Genomic DNA, 15,997 nt, shown 5'->3' with positions numbered 1-15,997 from the left:
CAATCTGACCACATTGCATTGTATTATGGACATCAATTTTAAACGACTGCACTTACTCGGACAAAATTAATAATAATAGTAATAATAATACGTGTTCACTTTTTCATTACGGAGCAATTTCAGCTCTTGTAAATACCAGGTAGTCATGGAAACGCATTGTTGATGCCACAGGTCTGACGTTCTGGCTCGTAGATGTATTAATCGTAATCAGTTTGACTCGCCGGATAACAACAGGCGATCAGTGGAGAGGAACTGATGTTACCACGGTAATAGTTTAATTTGTTTCTTTCTTGTGTAGGTTGTCAACGGGCAATTTCTTATTGGTCCCTTTCGGCTAATTAGTTGTTTGATCGGCAAATTTTATTGCCATGTTTCATAATTATATGGAAATTGCATTGTATACAACTAATGAACCGCGAGGGACACTGATTGGGTAAATGTTTAAGTGATTTGGGGTAGAGCGGGACTTGAAAGAATTTAAATTTAAGTACCGACACTCTACCAACTGAGGTATCTAGCTGTTGGCGGTATTCCTTTTTTGTCAAAATATCCCTAGTTTGGTAAATAATAAATGATTTGGGGTTGAAAAAAAAAGAACACGAGCTTACACAGCTAGCGCAGAAATTCAGAGCTTAAGCCGAGAAGGTGACCATAAGCGCAGAAATGGGTGTTCAGCAGAGCCATGAAATCAGGCCCCGATCATTATCCTGAGGGCATACTGTGGATAGCTGTTAAAACTGGTGCACGAGTCATGAAATGAAATTTGCATTTGACCCGTCGGCGCGTCAAAGAGGAAGGAATGAGAACGCACCTTGTTCGGCATGTGAAGTGGTACGCCTTTCTTAAGGAACATTAGAGCAGTCTCAGGGTGACCATACTGGGACGCAACGTGCATCAAGGTACTGCCGTCCTTAGTCCTTGCCGATACGTTGGCCTTGAATTTATCCACCAGTAACTCCACTGTCCCTGTGTTGCCATTCTCAGCAGCGATGTGGAGAGGTGAACGATCAAACTAGAGGAGAGAAAATGAAAACTTGATCAAGGTTTTTACAAAATATCATCACTGAGTTCCTAGAGAGACAATTTCACAATTAATTGTTGATGTTTTGTTTACATCAATTTCCGCATATCGCGACCCATCAGTCCACCAGACATTTGTGGTGTTTCTGAAACACTGAAATTATTTGACTTTCAGACAGTTTCGACAAGGTTGAGCAACTTCTAAAAATGTTCGCACTATGATAAATTAGCAGCTAACTGCACCAGCTAGGTAGTGCTACTACATGTATAGCAACTAGTATTTTTGATAGAAAAATCCTAGTGGACTAGCGGAAAATCTTAAGTTTCATCTCATGTAAATACTTAACATGTATGTGTCCAACGTAAAATCAAATTTAATTTTCTTCTACTTTGCTGGTGGAAGGGACTTGAAGTGCAAGTTAACAAATAAATCCATATAAAGCCCTTTGCCATGGTAACAGAGAGTTGACATTTTGAAGGCTAAAAATAGGGTAAAAATGTTTAATTTGCAAGCTCTAAAAACATGCTCTATAATGCATGTTCTAAAAATAGCACACATGTGAGCGAAATTTATAGCAGAAATCTTTTTGTCGCACATTGTCTGAAGTAAAACCAAGGATGTTACTGGCAGTGATATTAAAGGTTTTAGGAAACTGTTTCCTAAAAAGGAGAAATTTCTCACTCTCAAGTAATAAAAGTCCTGCAGCCTGTTATTGGCATCTGAAAACACACAAATTTGTGCATCAAGGGTGTTTTTTCTTTCATTATTTTCTTGCGACTTTGATGACCCATTGAGCCCAAATTTTCACAGGTTTGTTATTTTCAGCATATGTTGGGATTCACCAAGTAGGATACTTGTCTTTGACAATTAGATTACCGAGCGTATACCTTCCCTTAAAGGCAGTGGACACTGTTGGTAATTACTCAAAATAATTATTAGCATAAAACTTTACTTGGTAATGATTAATGGGGAGAGGTTGATGGTATAAAACACTGTGAGAAACTGCTCCCTCTGAAGTGACATAGTTTTCGAGAGAGAAGTATTTTTCCACGAATTTGATTTCGAGACCTCAAGTTTAGAATTTGAGGTCTCAAAATCAACCATCTAAAAGCACACAACTTCGTGTGACAAGGTTTTTTTTTCTTTCATTATTTTCTCTTAACTTCGACAATCGATTGAGCTCAAATTTTCCCAGGTTTGTTATTTTATGCATATGTTGAGATACACCCAGTGAGAAGACTGGTCTTTGACAATTACCAATAGTGTCCACTGCCTTTAAAGCATGACAATAGCATCATACACATTATTCTGATTGACACTGATAACCATGGTAACTGGTATAAACTAAATGATGCACATATTCCCCTTTTGTGTCTTCTTCCAGCCATGTAGCCATCAATCGAAACCATCCATAGTTCTCTGTGTCGCCGCCAAGGACTCGGCACGGAACAAAGTTAAGTACGGTTCAAAAGGCTCGCGCTTCACGGCTTTCGATACAAAGGTTTATGGTGAAGATGTTGAACCGAGATTTCGTGAACACAAAAGGCAGAGCCTGTGACATGTTGTCGGAAAACTCAACAGGAATTACGGCTGGCGGATTGTGGAATAATTATCCAGCACTTTATAATTTTATTGAAAGACACAAAACTGATTTCAGTCTTATTTTTCTAATTGATTACCTACAAGAAAGAAAAAAAATGTTTAAGTCATGGAGCTCTATCACAGACCATCTGGCTTTTCTTTTTACTTTCTTTTTTTACAAATATATTTTTATTTAATTTTGAATGTTTTGTTCTGGTTTATCTCTAGAATATTTTGTATGATCCCTAATATGCCATTTCCAAGAAAAAATCATCCAATTTAAACTTCGCATAATTCTCTATTGCATTAAAATTGAAAGAACCTCAAAATAGTCATTCTATATCACTTCAGAACCTTTTCTAGATTCCAACTTTCCTTTGTGAAAAGTTTAGTCTCAATAAATAAACCACAAGGGAAAATGCCTCGGTAAGTGTTTAAATATATTTAATAATAATAATAACGCGCCTTTTGCCAAAGGATACAAAGCGCCAGGTATTATTACTGCAAGGAGTGGGACGAAGTTTGAGATATAAGACCTAATCCTTAGCACCATGTAATGGTTTACAAGGTGCTGTGGCGCAATATGCTGCCAATCCAGCCAGGAACACCGGGGCGAACCCCTTCTCTTTTCGATAAGTGCACTGGGTTCTTTAACATGCGTTTACACAACACATGGGACCAACGGCTTTACGTCCCATCCGAAGGACGAATGCTTGAAATGAGCTTTGGAAAAAAATGCCCAGACAGGGACTTGAATCTGCGACCTTCGGATAAATGTGCAGCCGCTCTACCAACTACCACGCCTTTAAATCTTTGTTCGGTGGCGCCAGTCAGAAGCCATTAAACCTGTAACTGCTACATAATCTTTCGTATGAGGCGCAATAAAACCTGTTAATGGTTTGTATTAGCTAATTAAAAATTACAAATAAGATATTTGTCCTAACTTGACTTTATGTCACCTCACACACAAACAATTTGGTATGTACACCTGTTACAAGTATTTCATGCATTGCGCGTAGCGTGCAAGAAATATCTTTGGCTTTGTAAGGTCCTTAGTGCACTCTGCATAGATTTCATAAAATGGCTGTTACATAATTTGGAGCTCCTGGTAAATTGAGTTTATTAATCAAGCATGGTCTCTTAACTAATTGTTGGCAAAAACAAACATACAGTTTCTAGAAAAAAACTTTTACTTGATAAATTTGTCAAGTTTGTACATTATTACTACAGGTATGAAAATGCATTTAATGACCTTATAGCACTGAGACGATGTGATGTGCTAAACAAGAATAGACTCTACTAGGGTCAAGAAAGACTCTGCTAGGGTCAACACATCAGGCTGTTAACCATTTTTGCCCCCAAATCGGGCTGTCTGACTTTAATTGTATCAAAGGAAGATTTTTTACAATACCTTATCCAATATATTTGCATCTGCTTTGGCCAAGTAGAGCGTTTTTAATATTTGTTCCTCCCCCGCCCATGCAGCGATGTGAAGCGGAGTATGCCCTTCTTCCTGTAATACAAAACAAATAAATAGGAATCAGGGTCCGGCCGAGTGGCAACTTGATTATAATGTGTACAGAAACAATGGAGACAATTTACAAATAATTTTGGTGACGCATTGGGTTTCAAACTAATTGCAAGCGGTGATTATTAAACATTTTTGTCAAATTCAATGGTTACAATTTTGGACGAAACCAGTTAATGTTTTCAGGGGTGAGATGTGACGAGTGTACACATTCTTGAAATTGGCTTGCCAGCCTAGGTCACCCCTTATTCCAGACCCAGAACCTCCCACATTCATTCAGTCATTCATTTTTGGTTGAAGTTTTTGAAAACAAAATTCCCATGGCGACTTAAAGGCAGTGGACACTATTGGTAATTGTCAAAGACTAGCCTTCACAGATGGTGTATCTCAACATATGCATAAAATAACAAACCTGTGAAAATTTGAGCTCAATCAGTCATCGAAGTTGCGAGATAATAATAAAAGAAAAATAACCCTTGTCACACGAAACTGTGTGCGTTTAGATGGTTGATTTCGAGACCTCAAGTTCTAAATCTGAGGTCTCGAAATCAAATTCAAGGTAAATTACTTCTTTCTCCAAAACTATGGCACTTCAGAGGGAGCAATTTCTCACAATGTTTTATACCATTAACCTCTCCCCATAACTTGTCACCAAGAAAGGTTTTATGCCAATAATTATTTTGAGTAATTACCAATAGTGTCCACTGCCTTTAAGGTAATATTTTGTGATGTATTTTGTAAGTTGTTGTATTTTTTTATAATGAATCCAACCTTATGTGGTTGCAAATAAAATTAACCTTACCGTATTACAGGAAAATATACAGAGATTAAAAAGTAGAAAAAATTACACTATTACAAAATTCAGACAAAATTGATTTAGGCAAGAAAATATTTACTATGGATAAAACAGACTCTGTGCATGACCAGAAATCCAAATCTACAGACTTATGGACACACTGTAGACTATTTCTTTATCCCTTTGCTGAATGCTTTATTTCTATGTATCACGAAAATTTGACAACTCAAAGAAAATCGTGATATCAGGTAAAATCCTGAGAAATCAGATGCCTGTGTTTTGTAAGGGAATGTTCTATTCGTTTATAACTCCTTTTTTGATAGTGACAATCAAAATAACCATTGGTGGTAAGGGGTATGCAAAGGCTTTTTTTTCTCTGAGAGTATTTTAGAATACGGCACATCCTTCCACGCTCAATTGTTCATCCATCCAGCGCTTATTAAGCTCCACCACCGCCAGCAGTCCAGCATTCTCCTGATGACGAGCAGAGTATACTGTTCGAAACGTCAAGACCAAACCGGCTCTTTTCAGAGCCAACACTCACGGTTGTACCCGCAAGTTTACTCTTTATTTATAGTACCTTCTTATCCTTCAAAGTGTTAACCTAGGAGCAGATATTTGTCCTAAAAGCAGTTGACTATTTATACAAAGAACAAAGTACTCACATTTTTTATGTTGACGTTTGCTCCGCAATCCACAAGCATCTTACAGATGTCTACATCCTTTTTCCTGCAGGCAACATGGAGAGGAGTTTCACCGTTATCCGTGCGGACCGCCTTCAGTTGTTCCTCCCGCTGGTGGGTTAGAAGCTCTCGAGCAACGGACATGTTCCCTGCCTCAACAGCAAGGAAGAGGGGGATGCAACCATTCTGCAAAAAAAAAGAATCAAAAGGATTGATTGAGACCAGGTAAAAACTGATTCACAGTGTCCATTCTTAGAGTACAGCAAACTCTCTGAGGGGTTGTGTTGTTTATCCAGCCCAGACAATTGAGCAAAAAATCATGTCACAGACTTGTTCCTTCATCACATAAAAGCGAATGGAGCGTACATTTTTTTGTAAGAACGGGCTCAAATTTTGGTGGTCAGGAATTCGCCACACTACAACAATTTACTGAAGTATAAACCAGGCTTTAAAAGTCCAAAGAAGTTAGGCAGTCAACACCATATTTGTCTTCTTTAAAAGCTTGAAATGGATAATTTTGGCGCATATAAATTCCCTTCTTACTTTCTCGTCACTTTATGACATATGAACTAGGTTTTAAAGATCCTGAATGGTTTGGCTGGCAACACTTCACAATTTTTGTTGTAGAAATCTTGAAACAGATCGATCATTTGCTCTAAAATCTTCAAAATAAACACTGGTAAAACTAGAATGAAAATATAAAAAAGCACCAGACAACGTCTTACCCTTGGCATCATGCAAGATGCTAAATGAAAACTGACACCAAATATTAACTGAAACCAATAAGGCCTATTTTTAATAAAGTACGCACTCCACGCATAGCACTAAACAAACACAGCCATTTTAAGTTATTTGGGTAGCTTAAAAAGCATTTTTAATAGTTTGTTGCGTATTTTTTAATTCTCTTTTATAGTTTGCATAATCCTTTGAGCAGGCTGTAAACTTTCCATTATTCATGCATTATATGTCTTGAATTATTTATGTGAACTATGAAGCAATATGAAATTGGTGCCACTGCACCTTAAAGACTGGTGGAGAGAGTCATGACAGTGTGTCTATATTTAAGGAACGTTACAGAACAAGTAAGAAAACAAATCATCTAAGATCACAGAATTACATAAAACTTACACAGTCCAATGTTAATAGTAGAGAGCATCCCTTGAAATATTTCTGTCTGAAATGTCATATTTTAATGAAAAATAAATAAAACTAAATTCCTGTTGGAGTTTATGGCTCAGTGAGCATTTCATTCATTTTTGCTTGTGCATCGAAGTCATCAAAAATTAGTACGGTAACTGGTTTTTCACTATTTTCTATGACTGCGTGGGTTTTCCCCGGAAAAATTCTCTGTTTTTTTTTCGCCCACATCTGAAACTAAAATTTCCGTCTGTGTCTTCTCTCTATGGGGTTCTTAGCTAGTACACATGTGTACATCCCTTAAAGGCAGTGGACACTATCGGTAATTACTCAAAATAATTATTGCCATAAAACCTTACTTGGTAATGAGTAATGGGGAGAGGTTGATGGTATAAAACATTGTGAGAAACGGCTCTCTATGAAGTGCCATAGTTTTCGAGAAAGAAGTAAATTTCCACGAATTTGATTTCGAGACCTCAGATTTAGAACTAGAGGTCTCGTAATCAACCATCTAAACGCACACAACTTCGAGTGACAAGGGTTATTTTTTTTTCATTATTATCTCGCAACTTCAATGACCAATTGAGCTCAAATTTTCACAGGTTTGTTATTGTATGCATATGTTGAGATACACCAACTGTGAAGGCTTGTCTTTGACAATTACCAATAGCTGCCACTGCCTTTAAGTTCAGAGTCCTTGGCTTCACAACCAGAACAAGTGAAATGATATACTCACAGCATCCTTAACTAGCCTGGCATCCTTTCCAGAGCTCTTGAGCAGTAGTTGTACTTGCAGCAGTCCACCACTAGTCCTCCCCGATGCCATGTGGATTGCCATCTGGCTGTCAGGCTATCAAAACAAAATGTTGTATTGTAAAACAATAAATAGAAAACTAGATTTGATGTCTTTGGCTGATTGTGTGCAGGTTGTACAATGTTGTTGCAAGACAAGGGTTCACCCCTTGCACCAAGCTAGCCTTTCAGGCCAATCTGCATGTTTCTGTGCCAATACGCGGAAATTTCAGAAAATAAGCAAAAGACAGCAACTTTAAAATTTCACAACATCAAGAGAAAACAATAGAGAGCTCCCAATTGCACAATAGGGCTTTTACAACCAAGATAAACTTCACGAAGAGAAGACTTTGTTTCAATTCAGGATGCTTTCATCAAACATCTACATATTCGGGTCCAGAGTGCCACACACGTTTTGAACAAATCCTGCGAAGAACCCTAAACACATTAGTCTCTGTTTTGAAACAATCTTAGATAAAACACACCGAGCAACCATTCCCTTGGATCCAATTAAGCCGACATGATTTGATCCAAGAGCTCCAACGAAATTATTATCGATGCGCCTCTCCACTGAAAAACTGCGACAATGTAGTGTACAATGCCATTTAATGAAATAGAATGACTACAAGCAGCTTTGAAGATCGAGATCAAGATATGAACACAAAAATGAAATTGAACACCATAGTGGCTAAAAAGAAAACCCAGTCTGATCGATGGAGGGGAAATGCAATGAGCTTGAATGAGTAAAATAATATTGATTTGGTTTGATGCAAGTGACTGAGAAACTTGATAATAGTATGCCGTTGTTATTAATAATGTAGCGCTTTTTCACACAACCACGGGTATCACAAAGCCCCGATCGTTATCTTTTTTCTGCAAGATACGCGGACCTATGTTCTAAACAACACCATGTAATAATGGTTTACAAGGTGCTTTAGTGCAATCTGCAGCCTACCATACCAGAAACTGACGAAGCAATAATTGGCTCACATATCTTGGTCAAGGACAATTGCTATCATCTTCTATGATATGAAGATTTTAGTAGTTACAATTGGAGGCGGTTTCAGTCTTTAATGTCTCGGAGCACTAAACTCATAATATATTTTTTTTAATAATGATAAATGAATGATTGTTTTCTTGTATTTTTACCTTTAATTGTTAATTGTAAATTTCAACCCATTGTAAATTGACTACAATGCAGCCTTTGGCTGAAAACCAACTGACCATTATAAGAAAGATGATCTGTAAAGGAAATTGGGCCTTGGATTTAGATAACTTCCATCAGGAAAAATTAGTCTTTATTTTGAAATTTATAACCCCTTTCCCAGGTGTGGCTTTTAGCCATGCATAACTTGCATATTTTATTTTATTTTATTTATATAAACAAAAATAATGACTTGACTTACCCCACCCACTGCTGAGGAGTCAACTTTCTTAGCGAGGAGAAGTTTGGTCATCTCATCCTTTGCCGAGGCCGCCGCAAAATGAAGAGCCGTCCGTCCATCCTGAATACAGATGAGAGACGATTAATAAAATCAATGAAAAGTATGGAAAGGTTTGCAAAAACACCATGTAATAACTACATTGTATCTCTAGATGAGTTGGGGTGGTTCTGAAAAGAACCGTTGGTTTCAACTCGGCGTTTCAATCAGTCTTCTAGAGAAAACATTCTTGTAGATTCTGATCTAATAATACTACCAGTGGATTTTATAGTGGACCACTGGGAAAAAGTCCATTCCTACAGAAAACTACAGCAGAATAAAACCTCCTCCCAGCTGCTGTGAGAGAAGCTCCCTCACCTGACACACTCAAAAAAAGTCTACACAACTTAAACCTGTTATGTAAATATCAAAAGTAGAGCGCATTATAATAATTAGAGTCCCCAGCACCACACACCTGCAATCTATACATCCCTACATTGGGAGGTTGCTTGCAGTATCAATCCAGATCCAGACAAGTTCGCTTTTTTTAAGATGCAAAATTTTAAATTTTGACACAAGTTTCCAAAAAAACTCCAGACTCGAACCTCCCATTAACAGGGTTGTACTTCGTTCCATGTGGAAAGTTTTATCAACATCCTAAAATATCAAATTGCACCACATTTTAAATCTGTACAGTTTTGTACAGGATTTTTTTTTCCAGTGCATTCCTGAATTTCATTTTATCAAAAAGGCAGCGAACTTGGCCTTTTGACTGAGTAAAAACATCTCTTTGGAATGCGCAAACACATTTGTTTTTTATATCCAATGATGTCATTGTTCAATTTTCGCTTAAAAGAAAATGAGAATAAATAACAATATTTTAAACCATTTTAAAGGGGTTATTTAGTGATATTTTTAATAAACCTTATTGAATTAAATTGAAAATTGAATCACCCACATAAAAACTACAACCTAGGAAGCTGCAGCCTGGGGAACACCTTAACGGGATGCTACTTTTTTATTTCAAATCTCTAGTAAGTGTTACCTCTTGTTCAGCGCCCTTTTCACAATTCTCTATTTGTTCCGCGATTGATCTAGTGCCTAGGGAATGTGAACTTTGTATTTTTATTATTACTTAGTTCAACCCAAATCATTTAAAGATTTACCCCTTCAATTTCCCTTGTGGTTTATAACTTGATATTTGAAAACATTATGCGCAGAAATTTCTGTAGAATACCGGCACGAGACGGTTGAGAAATTTTGCTCAAAGCCACAACACATTTCTCACTATGTAGGCCTATCCATCCAATTACATGAAGAGCATTGCACCATTAAACACTGTCAATGCATTCATTTGTTTTGTGACATCTTCACAGCGAGTGAATAATTGTTAAATAAATGGGAGGGAGAGTGAACACTCTTTATTGTATGCTCATGTGAGCGCAACGCGGCAAAAAATATCATCTCAAATGAGGGGATTCAGTCATGTGGAACAGCACAATAATAATGTCACAATATAATGGGTACGGTCATGCGGAACTGCAAATGTAATTAGCGTGAGTGGACACTCCCCTTGTCTCCATCAACCCCCCCCCCTCCACCTCTCTGCGCTGTAATATGACTTATGACTTATCAATTTACAAGTAACTAAGCATGAAATATGAAATATAAACACTTGAGTTGATACTTGAGGAGACAGAGTTCAAACAATTTTGCCGTTATATCTTCCCTTGATGGTTTTGTTTTTGTGGGGGGAGGGGGGGGGGAGAGGAAGGTGATTTGCAGGTTTTTATCATGGGGTTGTGTTGCTTTCTTTTGGTAAATGTGTCTTTGTTTTAGTGATTGAATTACTTTCCTTTTTTATCTGTGTGTAATCAGGGCCTTGGGTTGATTGCACAAAGCAATCAAATTCATCGCAAGACAAATGGTTAGTCATGGTATTACCAGAATGATCTGTGTTGCAACAACTCTACGGAGGCATGTATTGAGTACTTCAATTAACACGCACTTGTTCAAAGCTTCAGTAATAAAACTCCATTAGAAACTATTCCCTGCATAATGCAAGATGCTTATATAATTTATAAATAAGTAAACCAACTGTGACTGGCCATTAATGCCCCCCCCCCCACTTTAACATACACAGTATCCCTTATGAATGGTGCATTAGTTTTTAATGAATTGAAAGTTTTCATTCAAATTCACAGTATACAGGGGTGAATGCCATCACTAACGAAAAAGTCTGAAACTTGGATACAAATTCAAAGGTCTGTTGAAATGATGCCATTTCTACTGTTTGGTAACCCCTGGGGTTAAAGATTCCAAGGAGCTTTTGAAAACAGTATCCAAAGCACTAGAGAAGTAGACCAATGAGCAGGATTTCTTTATTTGTGGAACAACTATTGTCTGATTTTCTTCACTAGGGCGACATAAAAAGTCTGAATTCAGCCAAAAGTCTGAACAATCTCATCCCTGAGTATGAATGTGCATGTAACCATATCTCTTCTTCCTCCAAACCTTTCAAGCTAATAAATAAATCTAAATGATTTGTGCAAATGGGATGCGATTAAGGCTATAGTGAGTCGATTGTCAAAAATATTACGCCAAAACAAGTTAACACAGATCAACAGGGGTGAAATCACGACCAACATTTTTTGTAAATTCTAATGCAAAGAATTTTTTTAATTTTTAGTATTACTTCCTTCATGGTAGATAACATGAATAAGGGGTTAAAATCAACATGAAAGGAAATTTCCTGATGTATTTTCAATAAACAACTCAACTTTAAACTCCTTTTTTCTCAGTTAAATTCACTCATATCTCATGGTAATTCTACTTTCACAAGTTTCAAACACAAACAAACTTTGGGTTTTAACATCATTAGAGAGCATAGAGAGCATGTATGCTATTTACAAATGTATCAAAAAATGCAAAATGACCTGGCTCAACAACTGTCTCAATTTGCATGATCGTATCACATAGGCCTATTGTGTCTGTTCATTTCTGTAAAGTTCGAGACCGTATTTTGATGATATTTAATCAAAAGTCATTGAATTTAACCCTTTGACTGACATAAACAAATTCCTCTTTGGAAGGTATAGATTCGTTTGTTTGGTATGTCCAATGACATCATGCTTCAAATTTCATTCTAAAAGAGTACCACATAAAATGGAAGTTTTACACCATTTTAATGTGAGGTTGGAGATTTCTAACTTGTTTCTCTTTCATTTGTTTCTCTTTCATTAGTGCTCTATATGAGTGCATCACAAAACAGAAATTGACCTACCGCGTTGGAGCCCGTACTGGGAAATTTCTCTAAATTTTTCCATCTGCTCATTTTTTCAAATCGCTTCATGAGAAACTTCTCTAAATGTTTGAATCTGCTCATTTTTTCAAATTGCTTCACGAGAAATTTCTCTAAATGTTGCATCTGCTTCCTTTGACAAATCGCTTACTGAGAAATTTCTCAAACTGTTTGCATCTGCTCTCTTTTTTCAAATCGCTTACTGAGAAATGTTTCCGAGTTTTGCATCTTCCCTTTTTCAAATCGCTTACTGAGAAATTTTTCAAAATTTTTGCATCTGTTCCCTTACCGCTTACTGAGAAATTTCTCAAAATTCGTGCATCTGCTTCGTTTGTCAAATCGCTTAGTGAGGAATTCTTGAAATTTTCGCATGAGCTCCCCTTGTCAATCCGCTTACTGAGAAATGTCTCCAAAATGTTTGCGTCTGCTCTTTTGTCAAATCGCTACCTGAGAAACTCTCAAAATGTGTGCATCGGCTCCTCTACTCAAATCGCTTACCGCAGAGTCTGCAGCCCCATGTTCCTCCGATAATTTTTCCTCCCCAAGCTCAGCCGGTTGTTGCCCTCTAGAGTTCACCGAAGATGTAGTGGAAACAGCCGAAGAAGGATGGCTATAAGGAGAAGGGTTCCCTTCCTTCTTCCGTTTCATCTTAAACTGCTTCTCACACCACCCTCCGGAGTATTTCAGTAAAGATCCACGAAAACCAACACTATTAAGCGATGAGCGAACACTATCTCTTATACACTCATTTAAGCACCAAGTGGGAAATGGTACACAACCGCTTGTGTGCGACACACACCTTTACGTCAATGACGACAGGCTTGTACTTGTATCAACATCACCCTAATGACCAGGAGTTTAGAGTGAAATGAGGCGGTTTTAATAAGTGGCTAGTAGCAACAGTTGTCAAGTAGATTGCAATGTATACAATTAATCAGGACTGCTTGTGTAGGAGTGCGGGGAGTCTGTTCTGAAAAGAGGAAAGGACTCGGCGATTGATGATTCTCTCCTTTTTTTTTTTACTTGTTGATTAAAATTATGGCTATTTTGGAACATTTTATTTGTTTGTACAACGTTGGTAGGATTGAAAATATAAATGTTTACAAATGTGACTTTATGGTACAAAGTGTGTAATGGTAGACAAGTCCCCATGAAATTGTGTTGCCTAAAATGCTATGCTTTTGAGTAAAACAATTACACTAATTAATTTAATCAAAAAGTCAAAACCACAGTTGGTAATATTAAATGGCCAGACAGTAGGAGGGTTGACTGTGTACTGTGTATTGACCACATGATGTACAGGCTGGCAAAGTTTATACATACATGTACATGTACATTCAAAACCGCAGTAAGTAATGTTAAATGGTCACACGGTAGGAGGGTTCACTGTGTACTGTGTATTCACCACATATCATATCAAACAGGCTGACATAGTTTATTTATCATTCTAAACCATAAGGGGTAACATTATACATGGTCAGAAAGTAGGAGGGTTGACTGTGTACTCTGCATTCACCACATGATATCATATAACAGGCTTGCATAGTTTATCTATCAGTGGATAAAACTGAACGGTCAGACAGTAGGAGGGTTGACTTTGCCACCTCCTTATATCAATTACAGGCTGGCTTTTTTGATCTATTAATAACATCTTTCAAAACACATTGGATAATATTGACCAATCATATTGTCTGATGTAATTCTCTCACGCCTCATTAAAGGGCATACAACTCCATACAATTAAAATCAATCATGTCCTTGTCAGGAACAGAACATGGGAAAAAACCTTTCCTAAATTGATAATTACACGGTGCAGTCATGTATAAACACAATAGGAGCAACTGGGCAAGGAGAGTCATTAAGACTCCATGGCTAACGATCACGGTGGTGTAGTGGTATGAAGGCACTTTGCTGCCGTGGTAATGCGTCATCACCCAACCCCATCCACTGGAAATTAGTCCAATATAGCAAATTAATTTTCAACACTGTGGTGGCTAGTTAAAGGCAGTGGACACTTTTGGTAAATTACTCAAAATAATTATTAGCATAAAAACCTTTCTTGGTGACGAGTAATGGGAAGAGGTTGATTGTATAAAACATTGTGAGAAACGGCTCCCTCTGAAGTAACATTGTTTTTGAAAAAGAAGTAAATTTCCATGAATTTGATTTCGAGACCTCAGAATTAGATTTGAAATCAAGCATCTGAAAGCATACAACTTCGTGTGACAAGGGTGTTCTTTCTTTCATTATTTTCTCGCAACTTCGATGACCGATTGAGCTCAAAGGTTTGTAATTTTATGCATATGTTGAGATACACCAAGTGAGAAGACTGGTCTTTGACAATTACCAATAGTGTCCAGTGTCTTTAACAGAGGGGGAAACAAACACCTGTGCATGATTGATACCAAGCTGCTGAATTTAATCATAATAATTTGGCTCGGTAGAAATCAATTGATTACACCTTTTGTTATTCAAGTAGTTTTCCTCGTAATGAATAAGTTGAAATTATCTGAAGACAAGCGATGGTATGAGCCATAGTGGTGTGAAATGATGTGTGCAATGCCAGAGCTATAAATTGCCAATAATGCCAAGACAAACGTACATTTCGCAGAATAAATTAAAAAAAATTTGTAGCTGAAAATTGTTTTTCAATCGACAATAATAATGTCAGCTTTACAATTTTTATGGTATGATGATTTCTAATAAGAATAATAATGCAACATTTGTAAGGGGTGAGAGTAATTGGTGACAAAATGGTCTGAAACATACATTTTGAAGAATAAATTAGTCTCAATCAACAAAACATCTCATTAATATTTACGATCTAGGATGATTTCTAAAAGTAATAATTTACTCTGTGCAGGGGCCAAAGTCATTGCTAGGAGCAAAATATTTTAAAGAAGGGTGTGTTGAAATGATAGAATTTCCATCTTTTGGTAACCCAAAGCAACACAGATATGGGTAAAAAAGTACATTAAGACTTTTTTTTTCTTAATACAAAATATTAGCATTTTTTTTACTGGGCAGACAGCCTGGCAGACCATTCTTATTGTCTGTACTTGCATTTTTACCTGTGAAATTAATAAATAATAAATGGATCAGAACCAGTCACAAACTGTGCATACAACATTGTACTTTGACTGGTAACCCTTTTCCAGTAAGCAAAATTGTTTGGTGCTTAGCAAACCTTTGTAGATGTTATTTAACTAACTGGTATTTTTTTTAGGGGGGAGAGGGAAAAAAAGTAGCTCAATGAAAATAAAGATTGATCACTTAATTACTAATTACGCTAAAAAGCTAAGCAGTTAAAATTCATGCGCTACTTGAAAAAAACTTTTAAAATTATCATAAACTTGAACAATAAAATGTCATTATAAAGCAGCATTTACTTGCAAAGGGCACTTTCGTTAGAAAATCTTAAAATCTATGTGAATCTTCTGTAGGGGCAACAAGGCCAAGATTGCAGGCAGCATACCTGTAAGTCAATGGTCTCCATTTAATTCAAGGCCTGCTGGACGAGAAGTTTTAAAAATACCGAAATCACAATTCAAAAAAATTCTCAGGAGCTCAGCGCAGTTAATAATCTGTTCTGGTTTGAACAAGCAATAAGATACACCCAAAAATGAGCTTTACTGCAAATAAGTTAACATCAGCTTAAAATACTTCATCTTTTGGCAAATAGGATTCGATGGAACAACACAAGACATGCAAGACAACCGAACTTGTCTTGTCATGGG

The 15,997-nt window shown here is 37.0% G+C and overlaps 1 protein-coding gene across 3 annotated transcripts in view; it reads right to left on the bottom strand.

Annotated features, from left to right (window-relative positions):
* The window catches only part of LOC139952303 (uncharacterized), a 66,021-nt gene that overhangs the window by 23,889 nt on the left and 26,135 nt on the right, over positions 1–15,997 (bottom strand). For all 3 annotated transcript variants that reach the window (XM_071951392.1, XM_071951393.1, XM_071951394.1), the window contains exons 4-8: positions 8,945–9,043; positions 7,483–7,596; positions 5,592–5,795; positions 4,014–4,115; positions 812–1,012 (exon numbers count right to left, since the gene is read on the bottom strand). In XM_071951392.1, coding sequence (XP_071807493.1) covers positions 812–1,012; positions 4,014–4,115; positions 5,592–5,795; positions 7,483–7,596; positions 8,945–9,043 — 720 coding nt within the window. The remainder of the gene's footprint in view (positions 1–811; positions 1,013–4,013; positions 4,116–5,591; positions 5,796–7,482; positions 7,597–8,944; positions 9,044–15,997) is intronic.

Source organism: Asterias amurensis, chromosome 20 (assembly GCF_032118995.1).
Source record: "Asterias amurensis chromosome 20, ASM3211899v1".
In the NCBI taxonomy this organism is placed as follows: Eukaryota; Metazoa; Echinodermata; class Asteroidea; order Forcipulatida; family Asteriidae; genus Asterias; species Asterias amurensis.
This window is presented reverse-complemented; position numbering and strand designations above follow the sequence as displayed.